The sequence below is a fragment of the Dermacentor albipictus genome, chromosome 2, assembly GCF_038994185.2.
Source record: "Dermacentor albipictus isolate Rhodes 1998 colony chromosome 2, USDA_Dalb.pri_finalv2, whole genome shotgun sequence".
Taxonomy (NCBI): domain Eukaryota; kingdom Metazoa; phylum Arthropoda; class Arachnida; order Ixodida; family Ixodidae; genus Dermacentor; species Dermacentor albipictus.
Window position 1 is genome coordinate 123,966,762 of NC_091822.1, and position 23,950 is coordinate 123,990,711.

At 45.3% G+C, this 23,950-nt stretch overlaps 1 protein-coding gene across 3 annotated transcripts in view; it reads right to left on the bottom strand.

Annotated features, from left to right (window-relative positions):
• Positions 1 to 9,957: 9,957 nt before the first annotated feature.
• LOC135910739 (uncharacterized) overlaps positions 9,958 to 23,950 on the bottom strand; it is a 29,690-nt gene continuing 15,697 nt past the window's right edge. Inside the window, exons 10-17 of one of the 3 annotated variants that reach the window (XM_070533939.1) lie at positions 23,177 to 23,293; positions 19,466 to 19,546; positions 16,097 to 16,177; positions 15,229 to 15,406; positions 13,844 to 14,011; positions 12,248 to 12,382; positions 10,646 to 10,808; positions 9,958 to 10,357 (exon numbers count right to left, since the gene is read on the bottom strand). In XM_070533939.1, the coding sequence (XP_070390040.1) occupies positions 10,650 to 10,808; positions 12,248 to 12,382; positions 13,844 to 14,011; positions 15,229 to 15,406; positions 16,097 to 16,177; positions 19,466 to 19,546; positions 23,177 to 23,293 (919 nt within the window). In that variant the 3' untranslated portion in view covers positions 9,958 to 10,357; positions 10,646 to 10,649. Of the gene's footprint in view, positions 10,809 to 12,247; positions 12,383 to 13,843; positions 14,012 to 15,228; positions 15,407 to 16,096; positions 16,178 to 19,465; positions 19,547 to 23,176; positions 23,294 to 23,950 lie in introns of all 3 variants that reach the window. The other 2 variants (XM_065442809.1, XM_065442810.1) reach the window with 2 other exon arrangements.

Sequence of the window (23,950 nt, forward strand, 5' to 3'; positions counted from 1 at the left end):
AAATAGCCAACCCGACAGAAAGAAGTGGCGATTCAAAATACTGTTTATTTGGCTGAGCTTATAGTGTGCCCGAACCATGGCGCCCACTACGCCAGTGCGAAGGTACGAACTGTGTTGTACTTTTAAGTGTAGGCCTAATTTTTTTGCTGCGTTTAAAAAGGTTTTTTCAGCTTATTGTCCCGAAGTGATCCGACACTCGGTAGACTCTCGCCCCCTTTTCCCCCCGCCTCTTCCCTCTACTGTTCCCTAATACATCCGAACTTTGAAACGTCAGGTTTACGGGGAGTGTCGGTACTGGCACGAGAAAAGGTTGTGGCACCCTAAGTTAAACCGAGAAATAAATGAACAGAGATCAGTGCGAGTCTAGTGCACCAAACTTATCCGCACCAAAACGAGTCTTTCATTGTTTTGCGTAGCAACTACATACAAATGTCCGGCTGGGGAGCTTAAATTTAAGGCCCTGCGCCGAGTACAAGATCTGTTGAGAGTGTCGTTGAGAGTGTCACAAGCCCTCCTGTGCAACTCGAAACCTCCCGAGAATTCGTAAACAAACTGCGTTACAAATGCACTGCGTGCTACATCAGAGAAGAACCGAAAGATAACGAAATATGAGAGCGACGACCTAGGTGGCACTTATTAGACCACATCCGATAAGAGAAGTATAACGCACGTTCTTTAGTCTGACTTTTTTTTTTAATTCGATGGAAATATATGCCCAATTTAGCGAAAATGCGGTGGCGGCGTCACCAAAACAAGGTGACAAAAATGACCGACGGCGCAAAGAATAAAAAAGAAAAAAAAGAAAAAAGAAAACACGTCAAGATATGCTCGGATTGACGTTAAATTTCTCGGTGTCCTACACAACCCGGCATCGTGTCATCCTTATATGCGAAAGCTCGCATAACACTTTCTATAGCATCATCATCATCATCATCTTCCATCATCGTCATCATCTTCGTCATCATCATCTTTTATCACGCGCTAAGGATCCTTCAATGCGAAATGGCACCGCTACGCTCCGCGTATTCATTTCGTGGCCAACCCTGCATAGTGGGCAGGAGGCCACATGCGTGACAGGAAACAACAACAAAACTCTCGATGCCCAATCACGAGAGTATAAAATGAGATGTATCGCCGCCATCACGTCTCAAAAGGAACGGCGTACAAGCTTATAACGTCCGAGACGACATGCGGATGAATACCTAAGCGAAAACATTTCACCAAAGCGACTACAATGCTTCCGCATTCCCACACGATATCAGCTTTAAGTGTCTCGGCCGCATTTTAACGCGAGAGCGTTATGTGCCCCATGTCACAGAAAACCCAACGTCGGCGTCCGGTGTCGGCGCCGACCGTCATGTGAGCGAAAAAGCATTCCTTAGCATGCATACTAAACCATGCAGGCCCTCCTTGTAGCGAAGAGGCGTTACTGAGATAATTGATTTTCTCAAAGTAATATGCGTCAGAAAAATGGCGAAGTACGACTCACACACAACGTACAGACATGATAGCGTTCGATTGTAATTTGAATATACGAGAAAATATAAAAGAAGATATGAGGAAAATTCTGTTACGCGGAAACTCAATTAGACCTTTTGCAGCGTTTTTACCAATCATAGAGAGATGCGCCCGGCAGACTCTGACTTTAACGCGATTTGTGCAGATTAACGTATTTTGTGCAGATTGCACAAGGTAAATGTACCTGGTAGCGAAGCTTCCATAGGAGACCATACGTTCAAAACATGGCGGTCCATCGCCGGTTCATGGGGCTTAGCGCCATCTGTATGTGGTGGGAACACTTCCGGCGGAAGAAAAAATAACGTGACGCCATGTCCGTTAAAAGCAGAAGTGACGTCATTTTGTTTTCAAAGGCGCGAAATTTGTTTTGTTGTTCTTCCTTTGTAGCTATATATTCAAATGCCCCGCCATTCGACTTGATGGGCGTTTCGAGCTTTCAGCGTGGAAAGCGATGCAGGAAAAGGCCAGCCATACGGTTGTCGAAATCGCATCCCTGCGCAGAACATACTTTCTTTGGAGGCCGACGAAAGCTTTAGGTGTAGAGTGCTGATCCTATTGTCGGATGCCAAGTCCGTCGGCCAGCGCAGTCGCACGAAACCAACTACACAATTATCTGGCGGTCGTAACTCACTACTTTTGACTGAACAGATTAAGAAGCAATGAAGCTACCCGCGTCACCAAATTCAGACAAACTTCGACAAGCAAGAAAGCACAAATTGTGAGGGGGGCGTATTTCAACAGGTGATACGAGTGCGCCTTTCTGCCCACTTCAAGACGTGCATTGCACTGCGAGTGATAGTGGCGTCAACGCCCCCTGTAGCGATGGGCGCTGAAAAGAAATACATTTATTAATAATAATAAAATTAAACGTATTTTCTTAACTCATCACGAATATTTAAAATTGACTAGGAATTTTATTTTCGTTGAATGAATCTAACTGTGTCTCGTTTGAATTAAAAAAGGCGTTTTTCTTTCCCAATGTTTGTTCCCTCCAAACATAGTCGCGCTTCGATCGTTGCTCCCATAACCCCCCATGCTGATGTCGGTGACAATCTGTACTGAACCGCTTTTCGCCCGAAGCTTCGCGACCTATTTGAATCGGCCTTGGATTGCACTTCTCGGCTCGGCTGGACTGACCGGCGCACCTACAGTAACGGAAAAGGACACCACCCGATCGGCAGACAGTACTGGAGGCGCCTGCGCAGATGGGCTTCTTTGTTACCTCGGCGGCATCAGTGACCAGGAGCATCCGCCCCCCAGTTCGACGTCATCGGAGCCGAGGACTATAAGAAGAGGGATGCACGACAGCTTCTTCAGTGGGCACGTCAGCGGCTCCCCAACAAGCATGAACCCGGTTCTGTATTTTGTGCAGGTTAGTAAGAGCTACTCGACTATCAAAACTAGCAACCGTTGTTTCATCCAGCTGACGTGCCCCACTTGTTTAAACGGGTTATGTTCTCTTGTGCAAGACGTTGCATTTTCATTGCTCATGCTTTGCGGTGACATAGAATCGAACCCCGGGCCGAGCACAGAGGAGCTATTGCGCCAAATACTTGATGGTCAAAAAACCATGCAAGCAAGACTTGACACTATCGAATCCAAGGTCGAACATTCCACAGTAACATTTACAGAACTTACGGCCAAGATTTCTAGTCTTGAGACAACCATAAATACCTTGCAAAGTAAATTGATCAACCTCGAGGACAGGAGCAGGCGCAATAATCTTCTCGTGTTCGGTTTACCGGAACGTCCTGATGAAACGTTTCAATCGCTAACAAATTCTGTGGTTTCCGAAATATTTGAAAATATGCTCGGTGTAAAGGTGTCAACAGTCGAAAGAATTCACCGAATCGGACAAAAGAAGCGAAACAAAAATAGGCCAGTTGTGCTCAAACTCATTGACCACCGTGAAAAGATTAAAGTGCTCAGAAACTGCTCTAAGCTAAAAGGAAAAGAAATCTCGATTGCAGAAGACTTTTCTGCAGAAACTAGGCAAATAAGAAGGCATCTATGGGAAAGCACGGCAAATATCAGAAAGGGCGGCGAAAAAGTGATGCTTGTGCATGACAAAATCGTTATAAACGGAGAAATGTATACCTGGGACTCTACTGAAATGAAAAGAATTCCTGTTTTAGCACCCACCAAAAAACCTAGGAAGAAACAGTGAACTTCTTCGGGCACTCAAAAAAGCTTCCGATGCCTTAATTTAAACGCACGCAGCATTCTAAATAAGCTTTGCGACTTGCATAGCATTGCAGTGGCGCATGAGCCACATGTAATGATGATAACTGAAACTTGGTTGCACCTGGCATCCTGGACTTCGAGATAACACCACCTGGGTACAAAATATACAGGAAAGATCGAGATTCCCGCGGAGGCGGAGTCACTTTGTTGTTTCAAGACTGTTTGCAAGTACAAAGGTTACCTGATATTGCCGGCACTGAATGCGTCATCGCGAAAGTGTTTTTGGATGATTTCCATCTTACAATTGGTGGTTTTTACCGCCCGCCACATTGTGACGCATTCTTTGACGCTCTGAATGAATTTTTGTGTACAACTGGCATACAGGGCAAGAATGTTTTGCTTGCTGATGATTTCAACGTCCCGTCAGTGGACTGGTCAACTGATTTCCCTGATGCCCTTTGCGCGGCAGCTGAGCCTTTAACTGACATCGTTATTTTTCATGCTTTGACTCAACTGGTAAAACAACCGACTCGCGCGCAAAGCACATTAGATCTCTTTCTTGTGAACGACCAAGTCCTCAATCGTAATCCGAGTGTCGACATATTCCAGGGAATTTCGGATCATAGAATGGTATGCCTTACACTAGAGCTAAATTTCAGGTTCAAACCCTCTAAAAACCAGTACTCGATTCCTGACTTCTTGCGCGCTAGTGATGTCGACATACTTGATGCCTTAGAGAGTAAATTTTCTGAATTTGCATCTCTATCAGAATCTCATCTTGTGTCCGTTGACAATTTATGGCGTTTCTTTAAAAATGTTGTTCACAACTGTATCGACACTTTTGTGCCCATAAAGCGGAAAGTTGTATGTGAAACGAATCCGTGGATGACAAGAGACCTCGTACGACTTGGGCGAAAACTAAAGCAAGCAAGTAAGAAAGCAACATAAAGCACGACCCTCAAAGGCTAACGCCGAAAAGCTAACCAACCTGCGTCTACAGCTAAAAACTGGGATTTCGAAAGCGAAAGACTATTATCAAAATGTTGTTTTAAAAAATTTTCTTCTGTCATCCCCGGATAAGTTCTGGCGGTACTTATCGCCAAAGAAAACCCACGTGTCTGATATTTGTGTGGATGGTTTCATAGTGAAAGATAAACTGAAAATTGCAAATGCACTTAACAAGTACTTTTGCTCTGTGTTTACGAGGGATGATGGAAACACACCGCACATAGCTGCTTTAAGTAATATTCCACCCATCGATGATCTCGACGTAAACGAAGCAGGTGTACTGTCCTTGCTTCTTGATCTTGATATAAAGAAGTCGCCAGGCGTCGATGAAATACTTAATGCTTTTTTGGTGCGATATGCCGAATGGTGCGCCAAATATCTTTACGTTATTTATAATAAATCACTTTCATGTGCAGAAATCCCACGTGACTGGAAACATGCAAAAATAATTCCCATCCCTAAATCAGGCGACCGTTCATTGCTCCAATCTTACCGTCCTATCTCTCTACTTTGCATTTCATCAAAAGTGATGGAACACATAATATTTAGGCACATCTCAGTCTTCATAGATAGTAATGGCCTCTGTGGTCCACGACAACACGGCTTCCGTCGTGGGAAATCCACTGTAACACAACTATTAGAAACAGTGCATGAAATCGCGGCAGCACTAGACGGCCAAGGCCAAATTGACATGATATTCTTAGATTTTGAGAAAGCCTTCGACCGTGTGTCCCACCAGAAGTTGTTATCAAAGTTAAAACCTATTCTCAAAAACGAGCCACTACTTCACTGGATTGAGGCGTATCTTACGGGCAGGCGACAGACAGTCGTTGTTGATGATGCGAAATCAGACTTATCCGATGTACAATCTGGAATCCCACAGGGATCAGTCTTGGGCCCTCTGTTCTTTCTAGTTTTTATCAATGATATAGTGAATAATATACCAGTTAAAATTCGACTGTTTGCAGATGACTGCGTACTTTATCATGAAATTCACAGCGAGGCAGATCAGACGATCCTAAATTCATCTTTATCAGCAATAGCGACTTGGTGCTTAGAGTGGCAAATGAACATTAATCTAACAAAAACAGTATCAATGATCATTACACGCAAAAAGAAGCCGTTACCCTTTGTGTACAGCATTAATGGCCATAACTTATCCTCTGTTACAGAATATAAATACCTTGGTTTAGTAATTACGTCGGACCTTAGGTGGAATAGACATGTAGCTCACATTAAAAGGAAAGCCATGAATAAGCTCTGATACCTGAGGAGAACCTTGGCTAAATCTACATGTAATATAAAATTATTAGCATACAAGACGTTCATCAGACCATTGTTAGAGTACGCTACTCCTGTCTGGGATCCTTACACACAAGCAAGCATAAATATGATTGAAATGATACAGCGGAAATCAGTCAGGTTTATTTTTAATTCCCACCGCCGTGATACATCAGCTAGCGCTCTTTTACAGCAGGCGAACCTGGAAACCCTAGAGGCAAGACGGTATCGAGACAGGCTCAAAATGTTATATTTAATTCATCGGGAACATGTAAAATTAGATAAAAAATTGTATATTACCCTTTGTAGCCGGCGCCCAACGCGTTCATCACATTCATTCAGGTTAGACGAATATTCGCACCATACCACATTATTTAGGCAGTCCTTTTTCCCCCGGACAATCCATGACTGGAACGCTCTGCCTGAAAACGTTCTTCAAAGCTCCACCATATCGTCCTTCATGCACGCACTCATTAATCTATGAACCGAAACGTTTCCCACGATTTCTATCCTAATCCATACACTATAGATTATATCATGTTAAGGGCACCGTCAATTTCTTTTTGTGTGTGTTTGTATAAGCCATTGTGCAAACATGTGCTGTATTGCAGAATTCTTTGACATCTTCCTTCCTTTTTATTGTTGTTTCTTTTGCATTGTACCAAGATGACGCTTTGCTTGTTTCCACCTTTTTTTCTCTTTTTTTTATTTCTTGTGTTTCACATGTTATTGACTCTTAAAGCCTTTATGTATGTCCCACTCCTGCCTAGGGCCTCAAAAGCAGGCTAGCAGTACGGAATAAATAAACGCACGCGCACACGCACACACGCGCACACGCACACACACACACACACACACACACACACACACACACACACACACACACACACACACACACACACACACACACACACACACACACACACACACACACACACACACACACACACACACACACACACACACACACACACACACACACACACACACACACACACACACACACACACACACACACACACACACACACACACACACACACACACACACACACACACACACACACACACACACACACACACACACACACACACACACACACACACACACACACACACACACACACACACACACACACACACACACACACACACACACACACACACACACACACACACACACACACACACACACACACACACACACACACACACACACACACACACACACACACACACACACACACACACACACACACACACACACACACACACACACACACACACACACACACACACACACACACACACACACACACACACACACACACACACACACACACACACACACACACACACACACACACACACACACACACACACACACACACACACACACACACACACACACACACACACACACACACACACACACACACACACACACACACACACACACACACACACACACACACACACACACACACACACACACACACACACACACACACACACACACACACACACACACACACACACACACACACACACACACACACACACACACACACACACACACACACACACACACACACACACACACACACGCACACGCACACACGCACACACGCACGTCTATATATATCATCAAGGCGGCTATGTTATATCCGCTGCAGAACGAAGGTCTCTCCCTGCGATCTCCAATTACCCCTGTCCTGGGCCGACCGATTACGCCTAGCACCCGCGAATTTCCTCATTTTACCACCCCATCTAGTCTTCTGCCGTCCTCGACCACGCTTCTCTTCTCGCACATTCTGTAACCCTGATGGTTCACCGGTTATTTAACCAAAGCATTACATGACCTGCCCAGCTCCATTGTTTTTCTTAATGTCAACTAGAATATCGTTTAGAACCGTTTGCTCTCTGATCTAAACGGCTCTCTTTCTGTGTCGCTCTTTGCGCCGGCCGTCTCTGTCCCATATGTCAGCACCAGTAAAATGCACCGATTGTACACCTTCCTTTTCAATTATAATGGTGAGCTTCCACTCAGTAGCTGACAATGTCTGCCGGATGCCCTACAACCCATTTTCATTCTTCTATAAATTTTCTTCTCATGATTAGGGCCCCCTGTGAGTAATTGACCTAGGTAAATGTACTCCTTCATAGGCTGACTGGTGATCCTTGCACGGCTATTGATCATTATCTTTGTCTTCAACATATTAATATTCAACCCAACTCTTATACCCTCTCCGTTAAGGTTCTCAATCATTTGTTATAACTCGTCCCCAGTGTTGCTGAACAGGACAATGTCATCTGCGAATTGAAAGTTGCCGAGATATTCGCCGTCGAACCTTATTCCTAAGCCTTCCTAGTTTAATAGCTTGAATACTTCCAAGCACGCTGTAAATAGCATTGGGGAGATTGTCTCCTTGTCTGACCCCTTTCTTTATAGGTATCTTCCTGCTTTTCTACCTGAAGGCAACAGACTTGACTGCCAGACTATAGACATCCTACACCTTAGTGCATGTGAAAGTGCGGTATAGACTCATGCTTTCTCTCTTTCACTCCCCATTCCCCTCCCCACATGTAGGGTAGCAAACTAGACTCAGTCTGGTTAACTTCCCTGCCTTCCCTTCTCTCTCTCTCTCTCTCGTGGAGAATTAAGGTAGCTGCAGAATCTCTGTAGATACTTTCCAAGATATGTACGTAAGCGTCCTGTAGTCCTTGATTACGTAATGCTTCCATGACTGCTGGTACCACTACTGAATCAAATGCCTTTTCGTAATCTATGAAATCCATATAGAGAGGCTGATTGTACTCTGCAGATTTCTTGATTACCTTATTGAAGACATGTGATCCATTGTTGAGTATCCCTTCCCGAAGCCAGCCTGTTCCCTTAGTTGACTAAAGTCCAGTGTTGCCCTTACTGTATTGAAAATTACTATGGTGAATATTTCTTCTAACCCTGGAAGTAAGCGAATTCGCCTATAATATTTCAATTCATTAAGGTCTTGTTTTTTTTGTGGATTTGTAATACAGTTTGCATTCTTGCAGTTCTCTGGGACCCTTGAAGTCGATAGACAGTTCGTATATAGAGCCGCCAGTTCTCCAAGCATTATTTATCCTCCATCTTTGATTAAAACGACTGTTGTTCCATTTTCTTCTGCCGCTTTTCCCCGTTTCATGTCTTGCAAGGCCCTTCTTGCCTCGTCGCTAGGAGTCTCTGCAACCTGTTCATTACTGCTCCGTATCGAGGTATCGTGGCTCCTCTGGATACTGCACAGGACAGCATAGGTGAAATTATTTGTAGTCCTTAATTGAAGTAAAAATGTTATGAATAAAGGAAAATTAAAGTGGATGAAAAAAAAAATAACTGGCCGCCGGTGTGACATGTAGCCACGTCTTCGCATTACGCGTGCGATGCTCTTACCAACTCAGCTACCACGGTGCCGTTTCTCCATCCACTTTCTGGGGTATCCCCAACACCTCAAAGAGTTCTCTCGCACTTCTGGAGTATCCCCAGAACGTGGATGGAGGAACAGCGCCGCGGTAGCTCAATTGGCAAGAGCATCGCACGCGTAATGCGAAGACGTGGCTACGTGTCGCACCGGCGGCCAGTTATTTTTTTTTCATCCACTTTCATTTATTCATAAATTAAGAACTGCAAATAATTTCCCTCATGCTGTCTTTCGTGGCATTGTTTGTTGGCTCGTTATTAAATACATATAATTCGGACGATCCACTAAAGGACTGCTCGACTAAGCAGCCTTCGTTTGCTTTACCATAAACGCCAACATACAACTAAAGTTTAATAACATTCTGCTCTTCAGAGATTTCGAAGAGGAGAGACAAGTAAACACTGCGATAACTTTGTTGAGCAGCTGATGCTCCAGTAAATTCCTGGCAAAAGAAAAAAAGAAAATAAAGCACTGTGCACAGAAATTCTGGAGTATGATATTTTGAAGTATTGGTGTTGGGAATTTCGCATCCTTGCGTAGCGTAGTACGAAATTTATCGTTCAAATATTTCGTGCATACATCGGTATCATGCGGACTGAACAAAGTTCCAGTTGAAAAAAAAAGACAGACATTATTCGCCCTCTTTCTCGGAGCAGTGTCATTCAACGGCGATGAGCGGCTGCTTCCCACTTCTGTTGACCAGGCCACTGTCGACTTGACGTTCTTCAGCGTGCTAAGGCAAGCGTAATGCATTGTTCTGGCACTGAGGTTTCATGGACCTGAACACTTCGTCATCCGTATTCAAAGGCGCAGCGTCCAGAAAAGCACGCAAGCACCCGCCACCGTAACGAGGCACACATCAACACAAAGGTCCTTGGCAGTCCGTATCATAACACATCGAGGCCCGAGCTACGAGTGAAAAGCACAAATACAGTTAAGCGCTAATAGCTAGGTGGATCGCCATACCGAACAGTGCAATGCACAACGAAGTACTACAACGTCAAAAGTCAATCAGCACGAAAGAGCATTTGTTACTACAACGCGCGATAAAAAATAAAGATGAAGCACAGCGAAACAGCCAGAAGCGTGATTACAAATAAAAGGTAAAAGAAAACGCGTTATAGCGCATCGAAAAAATAAAAGTAACGAACAAAAAAAAACGGGAGAGAATAGAACAAAATACGTTGAACATTACACGGTTTCAGAAAATTTCAGTATAAATGTGGGAGGCGTTGGTGAGGGCCAACGTCATTTGCCTCCCTGGTTGTGTGTCGCCCTGGAACACGATGAGGCCGATGGTGTTCATAAGCACGAATATGGCGACCACGGAGGTGCACTTGAGGAAGACGCCGTAGGCCACCTGGACAGAGACGCCACAGTGATACACCTCTGTACCCGTGCTTGAATCTAGATTTAGCTTGCACAAGAACAGTTAAGGAACAAAAAAAAATATTAGTCACATCTTTGAGAGTCCACTCCGAGTATTCTGCGACTCCGCGTAAGCTAGCGTGATCGCTCTGAATGTACAGTGTGGTTCCCTAGCTATATATGAAAGCCAACACGCGATTAATAGGCTATGCTGATTTTTTGTTATAAAAACGTCTGTGAAAGTTTAGCGAACGTGGCGTCTTTCCATATGAGTGCCTAGTAGGCGGACACACTTTGCCGCTAATAACGTGAGTACCAGAAAGACTAATTAACAAAAATTTGCTTTTGCACCACATCCCTTAGGGCAAGTGTTTATATGGCGAATTTCGAGCCAGTCACATTATAAGGCACCTTCCTTTTCTTAAGATGTTGGAAAATCGCCCCTAATTTTCAAGATGTTTATAATCGAATTTCAACACCCAATCCAGGCAGTATCAAAACCCAGCGTGCTCCGCTGCTGTGTTAGACGGAAAGGTACCGTGAAAAATGTATGGCGAAGTTTGACTGACAGCATGCCGCCGCGGCGAATACTGAAACGGCACATCGTGGCAGGTGCTTCCCAAGGAAAACGTGCCGTATAACAGCCACGTGTGGCTATGACGCTCAGTTTCAAACTTCGTCGCGCTTTCCGTCACGGGGCGAATCTGATATCCGTTTGATGTTATCCGATATGATAGCGGGGCGGTACGCGAAGCACGCCATGCGCGCTAGCTGGGTTTCGATATTCCCTGGGTGTAGGTGCATTAAAATATGACTGACCTCAAAGTTCGACATATAAACAGCTGCCTTTAAAGCTCTAATAAAGAAAAGTTAACGTACAAATTTTGAAAAACTAATATTTCGATACCAACGTTATTCGCGGCTATGTCCTCCTCGTCCAGGAACTCCTCGCCATAGACGCTGCATTCTCTACCTTCAGAGCCTTTTGATAAATAATTATGTATAGCTAATGGAAAGAAAAGAACACCTTGTTCATGTTAAGATATCATAGAATACTGCGAAGCGTTACGACGGACATTCAAAGTTAGCGCCCAAACTTTTGGCCATGGCCAAAGTCGTCTCTTGTAGTTCACTGTGTAAAATGTCCCGCAAGGGGTATATACAATACCCATCCCAGGTGCTTGCAAGTTTATTCTACCAACAACGGACGAGCAGCGTCGTCGTTCGGTAGGGTGTTCCCATTTCGCGGACTCACAGCGGGCGCGGATCGATACTATCAAAACGTGGAGAAACACACACACACACGAGATTGAGCACTTTCGAGTGAAGCGCCAGAAATACGCCGCGGACTATGCCACCCGCACAGCATGCTTTGGCAGGCGACACTAACCCACTCGGTGGGTTCAGAGAGGACGTCGTCGAGACGCTCACCATCTGTGTGCACTTGGTGTGGAGGTACTCGCGCATTACGAGCAGCGGCAGCGACACGGGCAGCATCACGTTGATGGAGGCCGCCAGGCTCACCGGTACCACGTAGAAGGACACTGGTGTCTCTGTGACCACCGCCTGCGGATTCACGATCGCACGATGGCATTTTAAAGCGCTTCCGGTGTCAGAATATAATGAAACACGCTACCACTGTAGCTACTTTCTGTTCTTTTATCCCTTTTTTAATGTCTTGTCATAGGAATCGCAAACCTAAAGCAGTGAAACCATTTCTCTTACTTTAGCCATTTAGCGGACGAAAAAAAAAAACACTACAGGTACAGTAATTACAGATGTAGACAAAAGCGCTAACTTTCAGCAGTCGTTTATTTCCAGGACCATCAAACATTAAGAGACAGACAACCAGCTCGCGCAAGTACAGTTGTACAAGTTGACAAATCATAAACGAGAGTGGGACAAACAACTCTGGGGTTTTACGTGATAAAGCTACGATATTATTACGATGCACGCCATAGGTGGGGGATCTGGATTAATTCTGGCCACCCATGGCGTTTTCCTTAACGCGTACCCAGTGCATGGTACACGCGCGTTCTTGCATTTCGCCCCCATCGAAATGCGTCAGCCGCAGCCGGGTTTGGATTTCGCGCCCCTCGGTGCTTGGCAGCGCAACGCAAAACCTACTACGGTACAATGGCGGGTAAGTACGAGACATATGAAGACAACAACTTATGCTAAAATCAAGTTAGAAAGTGCTAAGCTGTAGGAATATACGCACTTAGCACTTTCTTAAGTTGGTTCTATAAAAAAAAATTATTATTTTCATAGGTCTCATGCTTGTTGATGTCATGATTTATCAACTTATATAACGCTTGTGAATAAACGATTGCTGGAAGTGCTTTGTCAACGTCTGCTTCACTGTTTCCGTGTTTTTTGTACGCTAAAGGCTGAAGTTGAATATCAACTTGTCCAAACTTACATTCTTTAATTTTTCGTAGCTCTGCAGAAACATTCAATGCATTTTTTGTTTCCTCAACGCATTCGATTCGGTTAGCTTATCATATCTGCGCGTCAGTTGAGCTCTCTCGACGGGACACGTCGAAAGAAGTACGTGCTTTGAATTTTTCCAGCCTCAGTTTGAATTTTGTCGCGTAGGTCCTAATAGGTAAAACCAGGCGAAACCAGCCAGCAAAAGATGAAGCCAAGAAGGATGTGTAGGGAATTCGCTGTTCCTTTAACTGAAATAACAAACTAATTGGCCAGTGGGAAATGAAATAGGACAAAAATACAATTTGACGGTGGTGGGAGCTTTGACGTCGTTGGAAGAATTGGGCTACCCCGTCCACGTTTCTGGCATTCCAAATAAACCTCCCGATTCTGTTTATTATCTTATTTTGTTTCAACAAAAATTTTAGCGGCGCCACACAAGTGGGTACAACCGTGGCTAGAACAACAGTGACCGCGGAACCTAACCTATAGCCTAATCCAAATATATATCGCAGGTATGTCCTTGTCTGGCACATAAGCGCTACGTCATGTGACGTTCGATCACGTGCATCAGCAGTGAGGAGGCCGGGCTCTTACCACTCGGACAACCGTGGTCGCCATGGACCGGGCGAGCGAGTCTCCGAGCACGACCTCTGACAATAAGGCAGCCACGCTGACCAAGATGAATTGGCAGGACTTGGTCGACCGTTGGGACCAGAAGTGGTCGTCCAGCTTTGCCAGACCAATCTCTACCAGCCTGTACTCCTGTCAGGTTACACATGCACTGTGTTACACATTTGTATAACGTAAGTAATTCAGTTGCGTTATAGCGAAATATGCATGCTTTTCCTGAGGAGGTAGCGACTAGTCAAAGTTCCATTTCCGAGCATTATAGCCCTCCTTTGTTTCCCACTCTCAGGTTGATTATGATTTTTCCGCTTTCAAAAACAACAAGATAATCGTTAATATACTCTTTAAATGTCTCTGACGTCACGTGTATGCAATCTTCGCATCGTCCTTATGAGTTTGGGGAATGCAAGCGTCTCTTAGTGGTTGGATGTCTATTTGCCCCTGTTCCATCCTACACGCGCCATCAAAATATGCATGCCTTCAATGGGGAGGGGGCAACTAGTCAAGGTCCCACTTCCGAGTTTTATAGCTGCCCAATACTCGATCTTGTGTAACTTCATCTAATCTACTACTGCCCCAGAGTGCGCCTTCTATTCCCCGTGTCATCCATTACGTTATCCTACTATGTACTGCATCACCTCCCCCCCGCCCCCTCAAGGGTGGACATCTCATTGTTCTCGCTCGCCTGAAAGGTGCAACCGGGAAGTACAATTCGATTGCGCACGTAAACACATACACCCATCATAGGTGTATGTGTTTATTTGCGCATTTATTTGAATGTACACGTTTGTTCGGAACAAATGTATACGACAGTAAGGTTTACATCTGGGCGAGTTGGTTCAGGTAAGGTGACTTATGGCGTCTATTTCTTTCTTTCGCCATTGTTTGTCACGCTACCCTCTTTCTACAATGGAAATGTCCACAGGCCCAAAAAACAAAAAAACAAAAAAAGAAAGAAGAAGGAAGCTGCAGTTATTCGTAATGCCGACGCATAAAGTGAAATTCACGAGTGTATAGTGGAAAGTTCGTAATGGGGAGGTTCGACTGCAGTTCTCTATTCGGGTTACAACCACAGGCGAAGAATAAAATTGTATTTTACGCGGTGATAATTCCCCGATTTGCAGCAAGCCTTTGATAAGGGAAGTATACTTGCAGCGCGTATGTTAGCGTTCGGACATTAAAACTTCGTAACATTTTGGCATGCGAACGTTTTCTGTGTGTATGCGTTTCAAACTGCGTCCATATGGTTGCGCTTCGGAATAGCTATAGCGCCAGCTGTTCGTCGCAGTGATCGCTGTACGAAACCACGTTACGTGGCGCGTTGTACTTCCCCCCAGAGGGCGTTGCTATACCTCGATTGTCCTGGTGAGCGCTAACACCGAGCCCAGCATGAGGATGAGGTTCCACGGCATGCGCGAGCAGAGGTCGCGCCAGCAGAGCATGCGATGCGTCCAGCAGCGACGCAGCGAATATGCCGGCGAAACGCTCAGGCCCAGCAGCGCGAGACCCAGCAACGGGCCCTCCATGTACCTGCGTGTATGCGGCGTTGCTTACCGAGACTTATGTAAGAATGACACTGCGTTAGAGGGGCGCTCCTACCACTAACTAGACGCCAACGAATCAATCTTTAACCTGTACGTTTCGATAACCTGATGCAGGGCGACATTTCCTAGTTGGCTTACGTATTAAAGCTACGACACCGACAGCTTACGAACCGCACAAGTGTCGGAAAAGAATGAATTTATTGTGGCCTTGCAAGTAGTCTCGCGATTTACATGAACCGCAGTCTTAAAGCGGCAGTATAGTGGCGGAGAGAGACAAAAAAGAAATGGAAGGGGGGCGAGAAGCAAGCGCTGCAGCCACGCTAAAATAAAAGCAAAACTGCAGTTTAGTCCGAAGGGCGATGCAGTGAAAGCGATAGCAAAGTATTAGAATACCACAGGAAGTAAACCTGGCATTTTTACGCGCACCATAAATTGCATTACATATTCGCTTACTACGCGTGGTGTCACCCCCTGTGGCTGAAAGTGAAAAGTGTAGCTGAAAGCGGTAAAAAATGCTCGCGATTCCCACAACTAAAATATCCGATAGACCAACTTGATTGGTGTGGATGCTAATCGGGCGCCTGAACTCTATAGTATGCGGTCAGCAGACCAGAGGTATATAGCGCAGAAAAGTTGCATGTTGCTACTGATCGACATTGTAGCTGGAACCACCCACCTATCCGGATCGCGGAAGCCGTAAGCGCAGGAGGCGACGGGAATCCCCACAATCCAGTAGAACACGAGGGCCTCCCACACGCTGCAAGGATAGATACGATGACACATTGTATCGCGGTGCCGCTTACGCACGTTTCAAAGAAAAAGGTAACAAAGATGCCACACAAACATGGAGGTTTGAACAGTTGACGAATCCCCGACGTACACTGAGCAAATGCTAAAAAGCTAAGGAGAAGTAGTGACACCATCTATGCTCCATCTCAAGAGTCGTTGGCAGCGCTGCCGAAGGTACGAGGCGTACACAGGCAGTATTATTGCGCGGCGGAATATAGTTCGAAGCCTGACGCTGATAAATGACAGTGTGAGAGAGGTTTTTTTTTTGTGCATGATACGTTACAGCGATACGTGACGTGTTAGGACCTTTGCTCATGCACGTCGTATACAGCGAATTCAGCAGCCGCTGACCAGACGACGCGGCGCAGATGAAGACACCTCAAGGGGTGCATTCGGCCTTCCTATTGGCTAAGGAGTTCTGCAGCTTCCACAGCGCTGCAAACAGCTTGTGAGATAGTATATAGACTAGTCGCTTAGAACATTACATTGATACATTACTGTGACGACTACTCATTATTATACAAGAAATAAACCCCTATTCGCTTTTCAAGTTTGCGTCCTAAATGCATCAGCGTCTCGCGGTTCATGTTTTCTATTTCATTTACTTTTTTGCGTCTTTGCATGTTTTTCTGTGCAGGAACATTGCACAAATGTTTCCATCAGTTGCTTATTTCGGAACGAATTGTAATTTTTTTAGTTAATGCAAAATTAGCGAGGCTCAGCAAGGCGATGTGTAAGCCAGCGCTTACGTCCACCTCTATCGCCAGTCTTTCTTCCGCTATAGTGCCCAGTTTCATATTATTATAAACAAACAAGGAAGTCGCACTCTGTGAGAAATTTCCAGTCTAATATTACAAATAACTTTTCCCAGTCCATTACTGATAGTTCACAATTCAAAATGACTGGAAAATTAGTGAAGTGGTACCGGTATATAAGTCAGGCGGCCACTCTCATCCTTCCAACTTTCACCCCATTTCTCTAACAAGTATTCCCGGTAAACTCCTAGGACATATAATGTATTCGCAAACAGCATGCCATCTCGGTGATCATTCCTTCTTTTTTCCTAATCAGCACGGTTTCCGGCCTGGTTTGTCATGCGATACACAGCTTTTTGAATATATTACTGAACTTCACCTGAACTTAGATTCATCACTTTAAACTGACGTTATACACCTAGACTTTGCCAAACCATTTGACTGCATTCACCGTCAGTGGCTTTTGGCCAAACTTTCATGCCTCAGTCTCGATCCTCTCGCATTGTCGTGTACCCATTGCTTTCTTAGTAATCGCTTCCAGTACACAGCTGTAGGAAATCATTGCTCGATCACTGCTAGCATGATCACCGGAGTACCACAGGGGTCCGTCCTCGGTCCCCTTCTCTTTCTCATCTTCATAAACGACCTTCCTAACGGCATCTCATCATCTATCCGACTTTTCGCAGACGACTGCGTAATTTATCGTCACATTACAGACCAAACCGACCATGGAATGCTTCAAAAAGACTTACGCTTAATAGAAACCTGGTGTTCCAATTCATTAACGAAAATATCCGAATATGAAGTTATGCAGGTATCCCGTACACCTTTTAACAAGGATCACCCGTACTCTTTAAACTCGACAGCATTATCCACCGTTGAATCATATCTGTCTCGGTATCACTATTAACAGCAAGATGACTTGGTCCGACCATATCACAAAATTGGCTGCCGACACCACTAAACCACTTGGTTACGTCAGACGTACCCTTGCCCTGTGGCCCTCATCTACAAGAAAACTAGCCTATGAAATTTTCATTCGAAGTAAGCTTGAATACGCCTCAGCTATTTGGAGCGCGCACCAAGCTTACTTATTTAACATAATAGAATCAATACAAAATCGTGCCGCTAAATTCATCACTTCCAGGTACAGCCGCGAAGAAAGTGTTAGTGCGATTAAATCATCCCTAGGACTCAAACCATTGATGTACCATCGAAAAATTGAAAAGCTGTGCCTTTCCCACTGCCTATATAATAACTACCCTCAACTACATGGAAAGCTTCTAATCCTACCAACCCGTACATCTCTTATTTTGTTGTAGCGCAAGCTGAACAAGGACAACTGAAAGGCACATATCACACACACTGCGCTTCTTTCAACATCTGATTCATTTCCCGTTCTCGTCGCTATATATACACCCTCGAAACGTCATAGAGCACGTGTAAAATTTCGGTTTCCTTGATAGTTGATAAATTAATAAATTATCAATTATTACCGATTGATAAATTTTCCTTTATCAATCGTTTTTGCCTAGCGTCATCGTAAAGTGGAACAATTTACCAGATAGAGTTGTCAACAAACGGAACCCCATTATCTTTAAACAGCTGCTTACTGATCACCTCAAACCCTAGCCTTATGATTACTTTACTGTGGTTTCGTTTCTTTGCTATTACCGTTTTACATTGTGACTGTTCTGGTGATTTGCTTTTGCATTATATTCAATGTGCCTTTTGACCTTTTCTGTTCTGTTCTCATACGAATCCACAGGCTGTATTTTGTAGGAAATTGTAACCATATCTGTTTCTAGTCTTATCAGGAACCACCCTGAGAAATTTCACGTCAATTCGAGTATTTTTTTAGGCGGTTTCCCTCTTCGCCGTCGACCATTTTTGGTACCATCATTCGGTCGCGCCGCCGACGAATTTTCGCGTAATGGGTATTATAACGCTTTCGCATTAAACACACTGGCGAGAGCCAAAGCGCGTTAAATAATTTACTGTACTAGCTTTCTGCGAAACTGGTTTTGTTTTCTTTCCCAGACTGTGCATGAGCTGCGGCGTCATGGCACATAAGATGGTCACGGGGAAGCAGGACATCGTAATGACTTGCTCTGTTTCGCTCGCCTGCTACGCTACTACATCAGAGCCCCCCCACGCACACACACAACAACGAGTAGCACGGTACAAGCAGACCGAGTGAGCCGGAGCAAGTGCCAAAACGTCGCGATGTCCTGCTCCCACGTGACCAGCTTCTGCGTCCTGAAGTCATGACAATCACCCTCTGGGAAACGAAACAGACACTGGCTGTGGAAAAGAGATGACGTTACATTATTTATGCCTCCCTAAAACTTGCCACTATATCTTTTTTGAAGAGAGGGGAGGGGGGAGGGGAGGAGGAGAGGGGAGAAGGGATGGGCGTTCGAGGTCCCTGACCTTCGTTTGCCACAATAACGAGGAAGAGTCGAAAATAGGATGAGAGCACTTCTTCAGCGAAAGCTCACCTGTGCCTCTTCATGTTTCGATGGCGGATGCGGGCGCTCTTGGACATGTCGTCGTGTGTTTGCTCGTCGACTTCGTCGTCGCTGTGGTGGGGGAGGGGAAATGGGGTGCTCGTTAAAGAAGAATACGCGATAAGCAGCGGCGCGAGAAACTTGTTCACACTGCTAACTCTTCCAAAACTTTTTTTATTCGTTCACACATTGGCGGAAGAAAGGTCATTTGCTCCTTAAGAAAGCGAAGGCAGAACTCTTACTTTTGCGCTAAAATATATTCAGGCACTGCGCGAGAATTCTCGGTGGAAAACTGAAATAGATGAAAAGAATAGAAACAAAAAAAAAAAATATTTCGCGGCACCGTCTTGAGTACGTGTTTCTTGCAAGTGGTGCATGGTGGAGAGTATCTCGCAGAATATTATTGTTTGAGCCCTGTCTGAACTCAATTCAGCAGCATGTCCCCTAAACTCATTAATTGAAAAGTTAATTGGTGCTTATACTTATGCAATTATTGTATTGAGAATGATTAACAAAATGTGTTGCTTTGTCTCGAATCCTCTCTGTTCAAGTAAATCTTAAGTGTGACGAAACAGGAACATGGTCGTACACGCAAGCAGAATACAGCGCAAGGTGGAACGACTTTTTCGACACAATAAAAACTACTTCAGAGCAAATAAAGTTCATGTTGCGCTTTACACAGGACGGCATTTAAGGGCTTGTTAAGGTGACAAAAGCAAAAATCTAATAACTCCACGAATGCCTTTCCAACTCGTGATACACTTCAGGTTTGCTCGAACTGAAACGAACCGTTCAGAATAATGACCAGCGTTATGAAAGGCTACGTGCTGCTCTCCAAGATGAAGAAAATGTTAAACGCTAAAGAGAGAGAAAGGAAAGCTAATAATTTCATAAGGTAAAAAAATTGGGATCATTAGTAGATCACCTTGAAACTTGAGCAGCGCCAAACAAATAGCGTTCCTGTGCGTCCTTTTCTTCTGTCAGCCATGCAGTTAAAAAAAATTACTTTGAACTAGGAGTCTGCCTCCCTCAGAACATCCTCGTATATTCCTGTGCTTGGAGAGAGCGATTTCAGCGGTGAAAATGTACACCAGCTCGTTCCCGAAGTTTGCGTCGTAACCGAACTAATAACTTGCCTTTCTTTTTCTCGCAGTTCCTGTTATTCACATGCAGAAAGCGTGCACAGATGTCTCTTTCTTTTCGAATACAGTGTAGTGTAAATAACAAACTAGCTAGCTTCAGCAACGCGATATTACCATCTGCGGCGTCAGCGTAAACTGGTGCCGGCCGAGGCTTAAGAGGCGGCGCCATCTCGCTTTCACATCTTCCACGATAGACCAAGGCTGACCTATCTGCATAGGCCTCACAACGTAGCTGCGCTTTCTATTAATCCCGAAGCTTGCCTCGATCAGTAGTAGTTTGACGAATCGGCGACAGTTAGGCGTGGCAGACACTGAGCGCAACAGTCCATTCCATTCCGCTCCCTTATTTCAGCCTTCGTGTTTTACAAAGAGAAAAGTAAAAATGCCAGGACAAAGGCAAAAAGCCAGTGTTCGGATGCGCAAATGGTTAATATTTGCATGCGCAAAAAAAAAGAAAAACAAATAGCAATGACAGGAAGCACTGCTCTGTTAAGGAATACAAAGGTCTCGTGTATCTTCTTATTCACAACCACACGTTGTAACAGGCCATGAAGCCAGAGGCAGTATAGGGGAAGTAAATTGTTATGCTTGGTTGAAATGTTGAAGCATTAAGGTAAAGGGAAATTAAAGTGGGCGAGAAAACAACCTGACGCAGGTGGGGAACGAACCCACATCTTCCGCGTTAAGCGTTCGGAGCTTCACCAGCCGCAGGGGGCCATATTCTCTCCTTTCTTGTTTTGTATCGTATGTGGAACGTTTTATTTTTCATTTTTTTACGTAAAACGGTATTAAAACGGCCTTTTAAACAGTCGCTTGCTAAAACCGCTGAAACGAGAACATCTTATAGCACTGTCGCTTAATATTTGCAACCATACCACCCACGTTCATTAAGTTGGTATCGTTGTGCAGAGGAAAGACGCCATTACTCAGTTATGCATGTGTCGCGTACACAGATGGCGCTGTTGTTGCGTCACGCATGACGGAATCGGAGCTAAATTTAGCTTCTCGCAGGGCGCTCATGAGAGGCGTATAGCTAGGCAGTACTTTTGTTGATCCGAGCGAGAGTGGTCGCGCTTCAAGCTCACTCAGCCCTAATAGCAAACTCAGTCCTATGCTAATGAGGAGTTAAAAGGCCCAAAGTGTGATTTTATGCGAAGCATATTACTATAGCTCAACCCAGCTCCTCAGGCGCGGCGGTGTCTCCTTCAATACCACGTGACACCGTGACGTCACGACAGAGGAGAAACGGGGCTCCAACTCGCGCCGTCGCTCGCGGCGTCGCTGTGGTATATAAGCAGCTGCGCTTGCCTCTGCTAGACACTCACGAGGTGAGATGCCTCCTGGAGACAGAGCTGCTCGTTGGAATGAGAAGCGAAGGTTGCGGCGTGCTACAGAGACTGTTTCTAGGTGGCTTTGGCTCAACTCTTGCAAGATGGGCTGGGTGGGAATCGAACCAGGGTCTCCGGAGTGTGAGACGGAGACGCTACCACTGAGCCACGAGTACGATGCTTCAAAGCGGTACAAAAGCGCCTCTAGTGAATGCGGTGTTGCCTTAGAAACGAGGCTCAAACGTTTCTAAGGCTCAGGCGTGCGTCGCTTGCTCAGGCGCACATTTCGTTGCCGCGCCGAACGCTGCGTTGCTCGACGCTCACCGCGTCCAATGCGGGGCTCGTAGTCGCTGCGCCGTAGCCCATTGTCTTACACCCCTTGGCGGGTCGACGGGAACGCTGTCGCGTTCCACTCTTGAAGGCGAAGCAGAGTAACGCATGAGTTGTTTCTTCGTCTAGCCAAACCAACTATAGCCAAGCCACAGCAGTTCACCAGGCTAAACAGTGGTTCAACAACTAAAATAAAGGCTAGTATGCTTCGCATCCTGGGCTTAACCTTAGCTAAGCCACAGCCATTTTCTTTCGCAGGAATTTTGCGCTTGCTCGGTTATGGAGCATCCGTTTTCGACGCGCAGGGTACAGAAATCGTGTGAATAGAGTTTCGGCCAGCAAGACATAGGGATACCAGTTCACGCCATCGCTTTTGACCATGGCGGGCCCACTACGAATACGGAGCGCGCACGATTGCAAGATTACACTGTGGGGCACGCCTGCTAGTTGTATCATAATGTTAGCGCGCAACCTTCGTTATTACGTCAACAGAAGTCACGTGCTTTACCTTGATATCATTGAGTATAGGAAAGAAGGCATTACTCGACCATGCATGTGTCACGCGCGCAGATGATGCCGTTGTCAAGCCACGCATGACACATGCAGCCAGAGAAAAATTTTGCCTTGCACGCAGCGTACATAGAGGCGTAGCTCTGCAGTGCGTTTGCCTATCCGTGCAGGACTGGTCGTGTTTGAGGGAGCTTACTATGCCACAGAAGGTATTATTTGTCAAACTCGAACTGGTGTTCATCAGGGATTATAAGGCCTACAAAGGTTGCAAAAATTTCACGCTTGCTCGGCTCTGTATCCAATGGTATCTGTCCCAAGATCTGGTTCCAACAATAAAGCCCGCATCTTAACCAGTTATTTTTGGTTATTGGTCTTTGAAGGCTGGCGCTCACCAGCTCACGAGGCCGGCGCAGTAGATGGCCGTCCAGCAGGCGATGCAGCAAATCAACGCGACGGGCAGTGACACGGCCAGCCAGCTCCAGAAGTTGACCGGGCACTCGTCGTCTTGGCTGGAATGAAATGGACGCCGAGCATTGAATGCGGCGAAATCGAGTAAAAGCAAAGTCACAAAAACCACACATACTGCCGAAAAAAGAAAAAAAAAATACTTGTTTTTTTTTTTCGTTAGAGAAAATTAGCGCGACGTGTCGTGTTTTGCAAAGCGTGAGTCACTATAGTGCCAAAATTCATTTCGATCGATTTCGGTCAGTTTCGTTCACAAGCAGCCGATCCTTCTGATAACCAAGCTAGAGCGTCACGTGGTCTGCTGACCAAATACGTAAAGCAGGAATATTAAAATATAGGAACATTGCAAAATTCCGGCCCATAACACCGCATCTACACAGCCACTGGTCTACCACGGCAGTCACTAGACCTACAGATTGTGGACGGTTAACTAATATACGGGACGGTATTCTCGAGTGGTCACTTTCGGAGATGGTTTCACTTTCGCGAGATTTCACGACGACTCGGCACATGGGTGATATTCAGGGCATTGTCAAATTTCTCCATGTTATCGAATTGTAACTAATTTCTGGTCGGCCCAGAGGAGCTGCTACGCCCACTTTGATTGGTCTATAAAGCCGCCATTACATAAATTGGACAGCACGGTGGAATTCGACAACGTCCAGGGCAACACCCTGGGCGCGTCCAAGTATAGTGCTGAC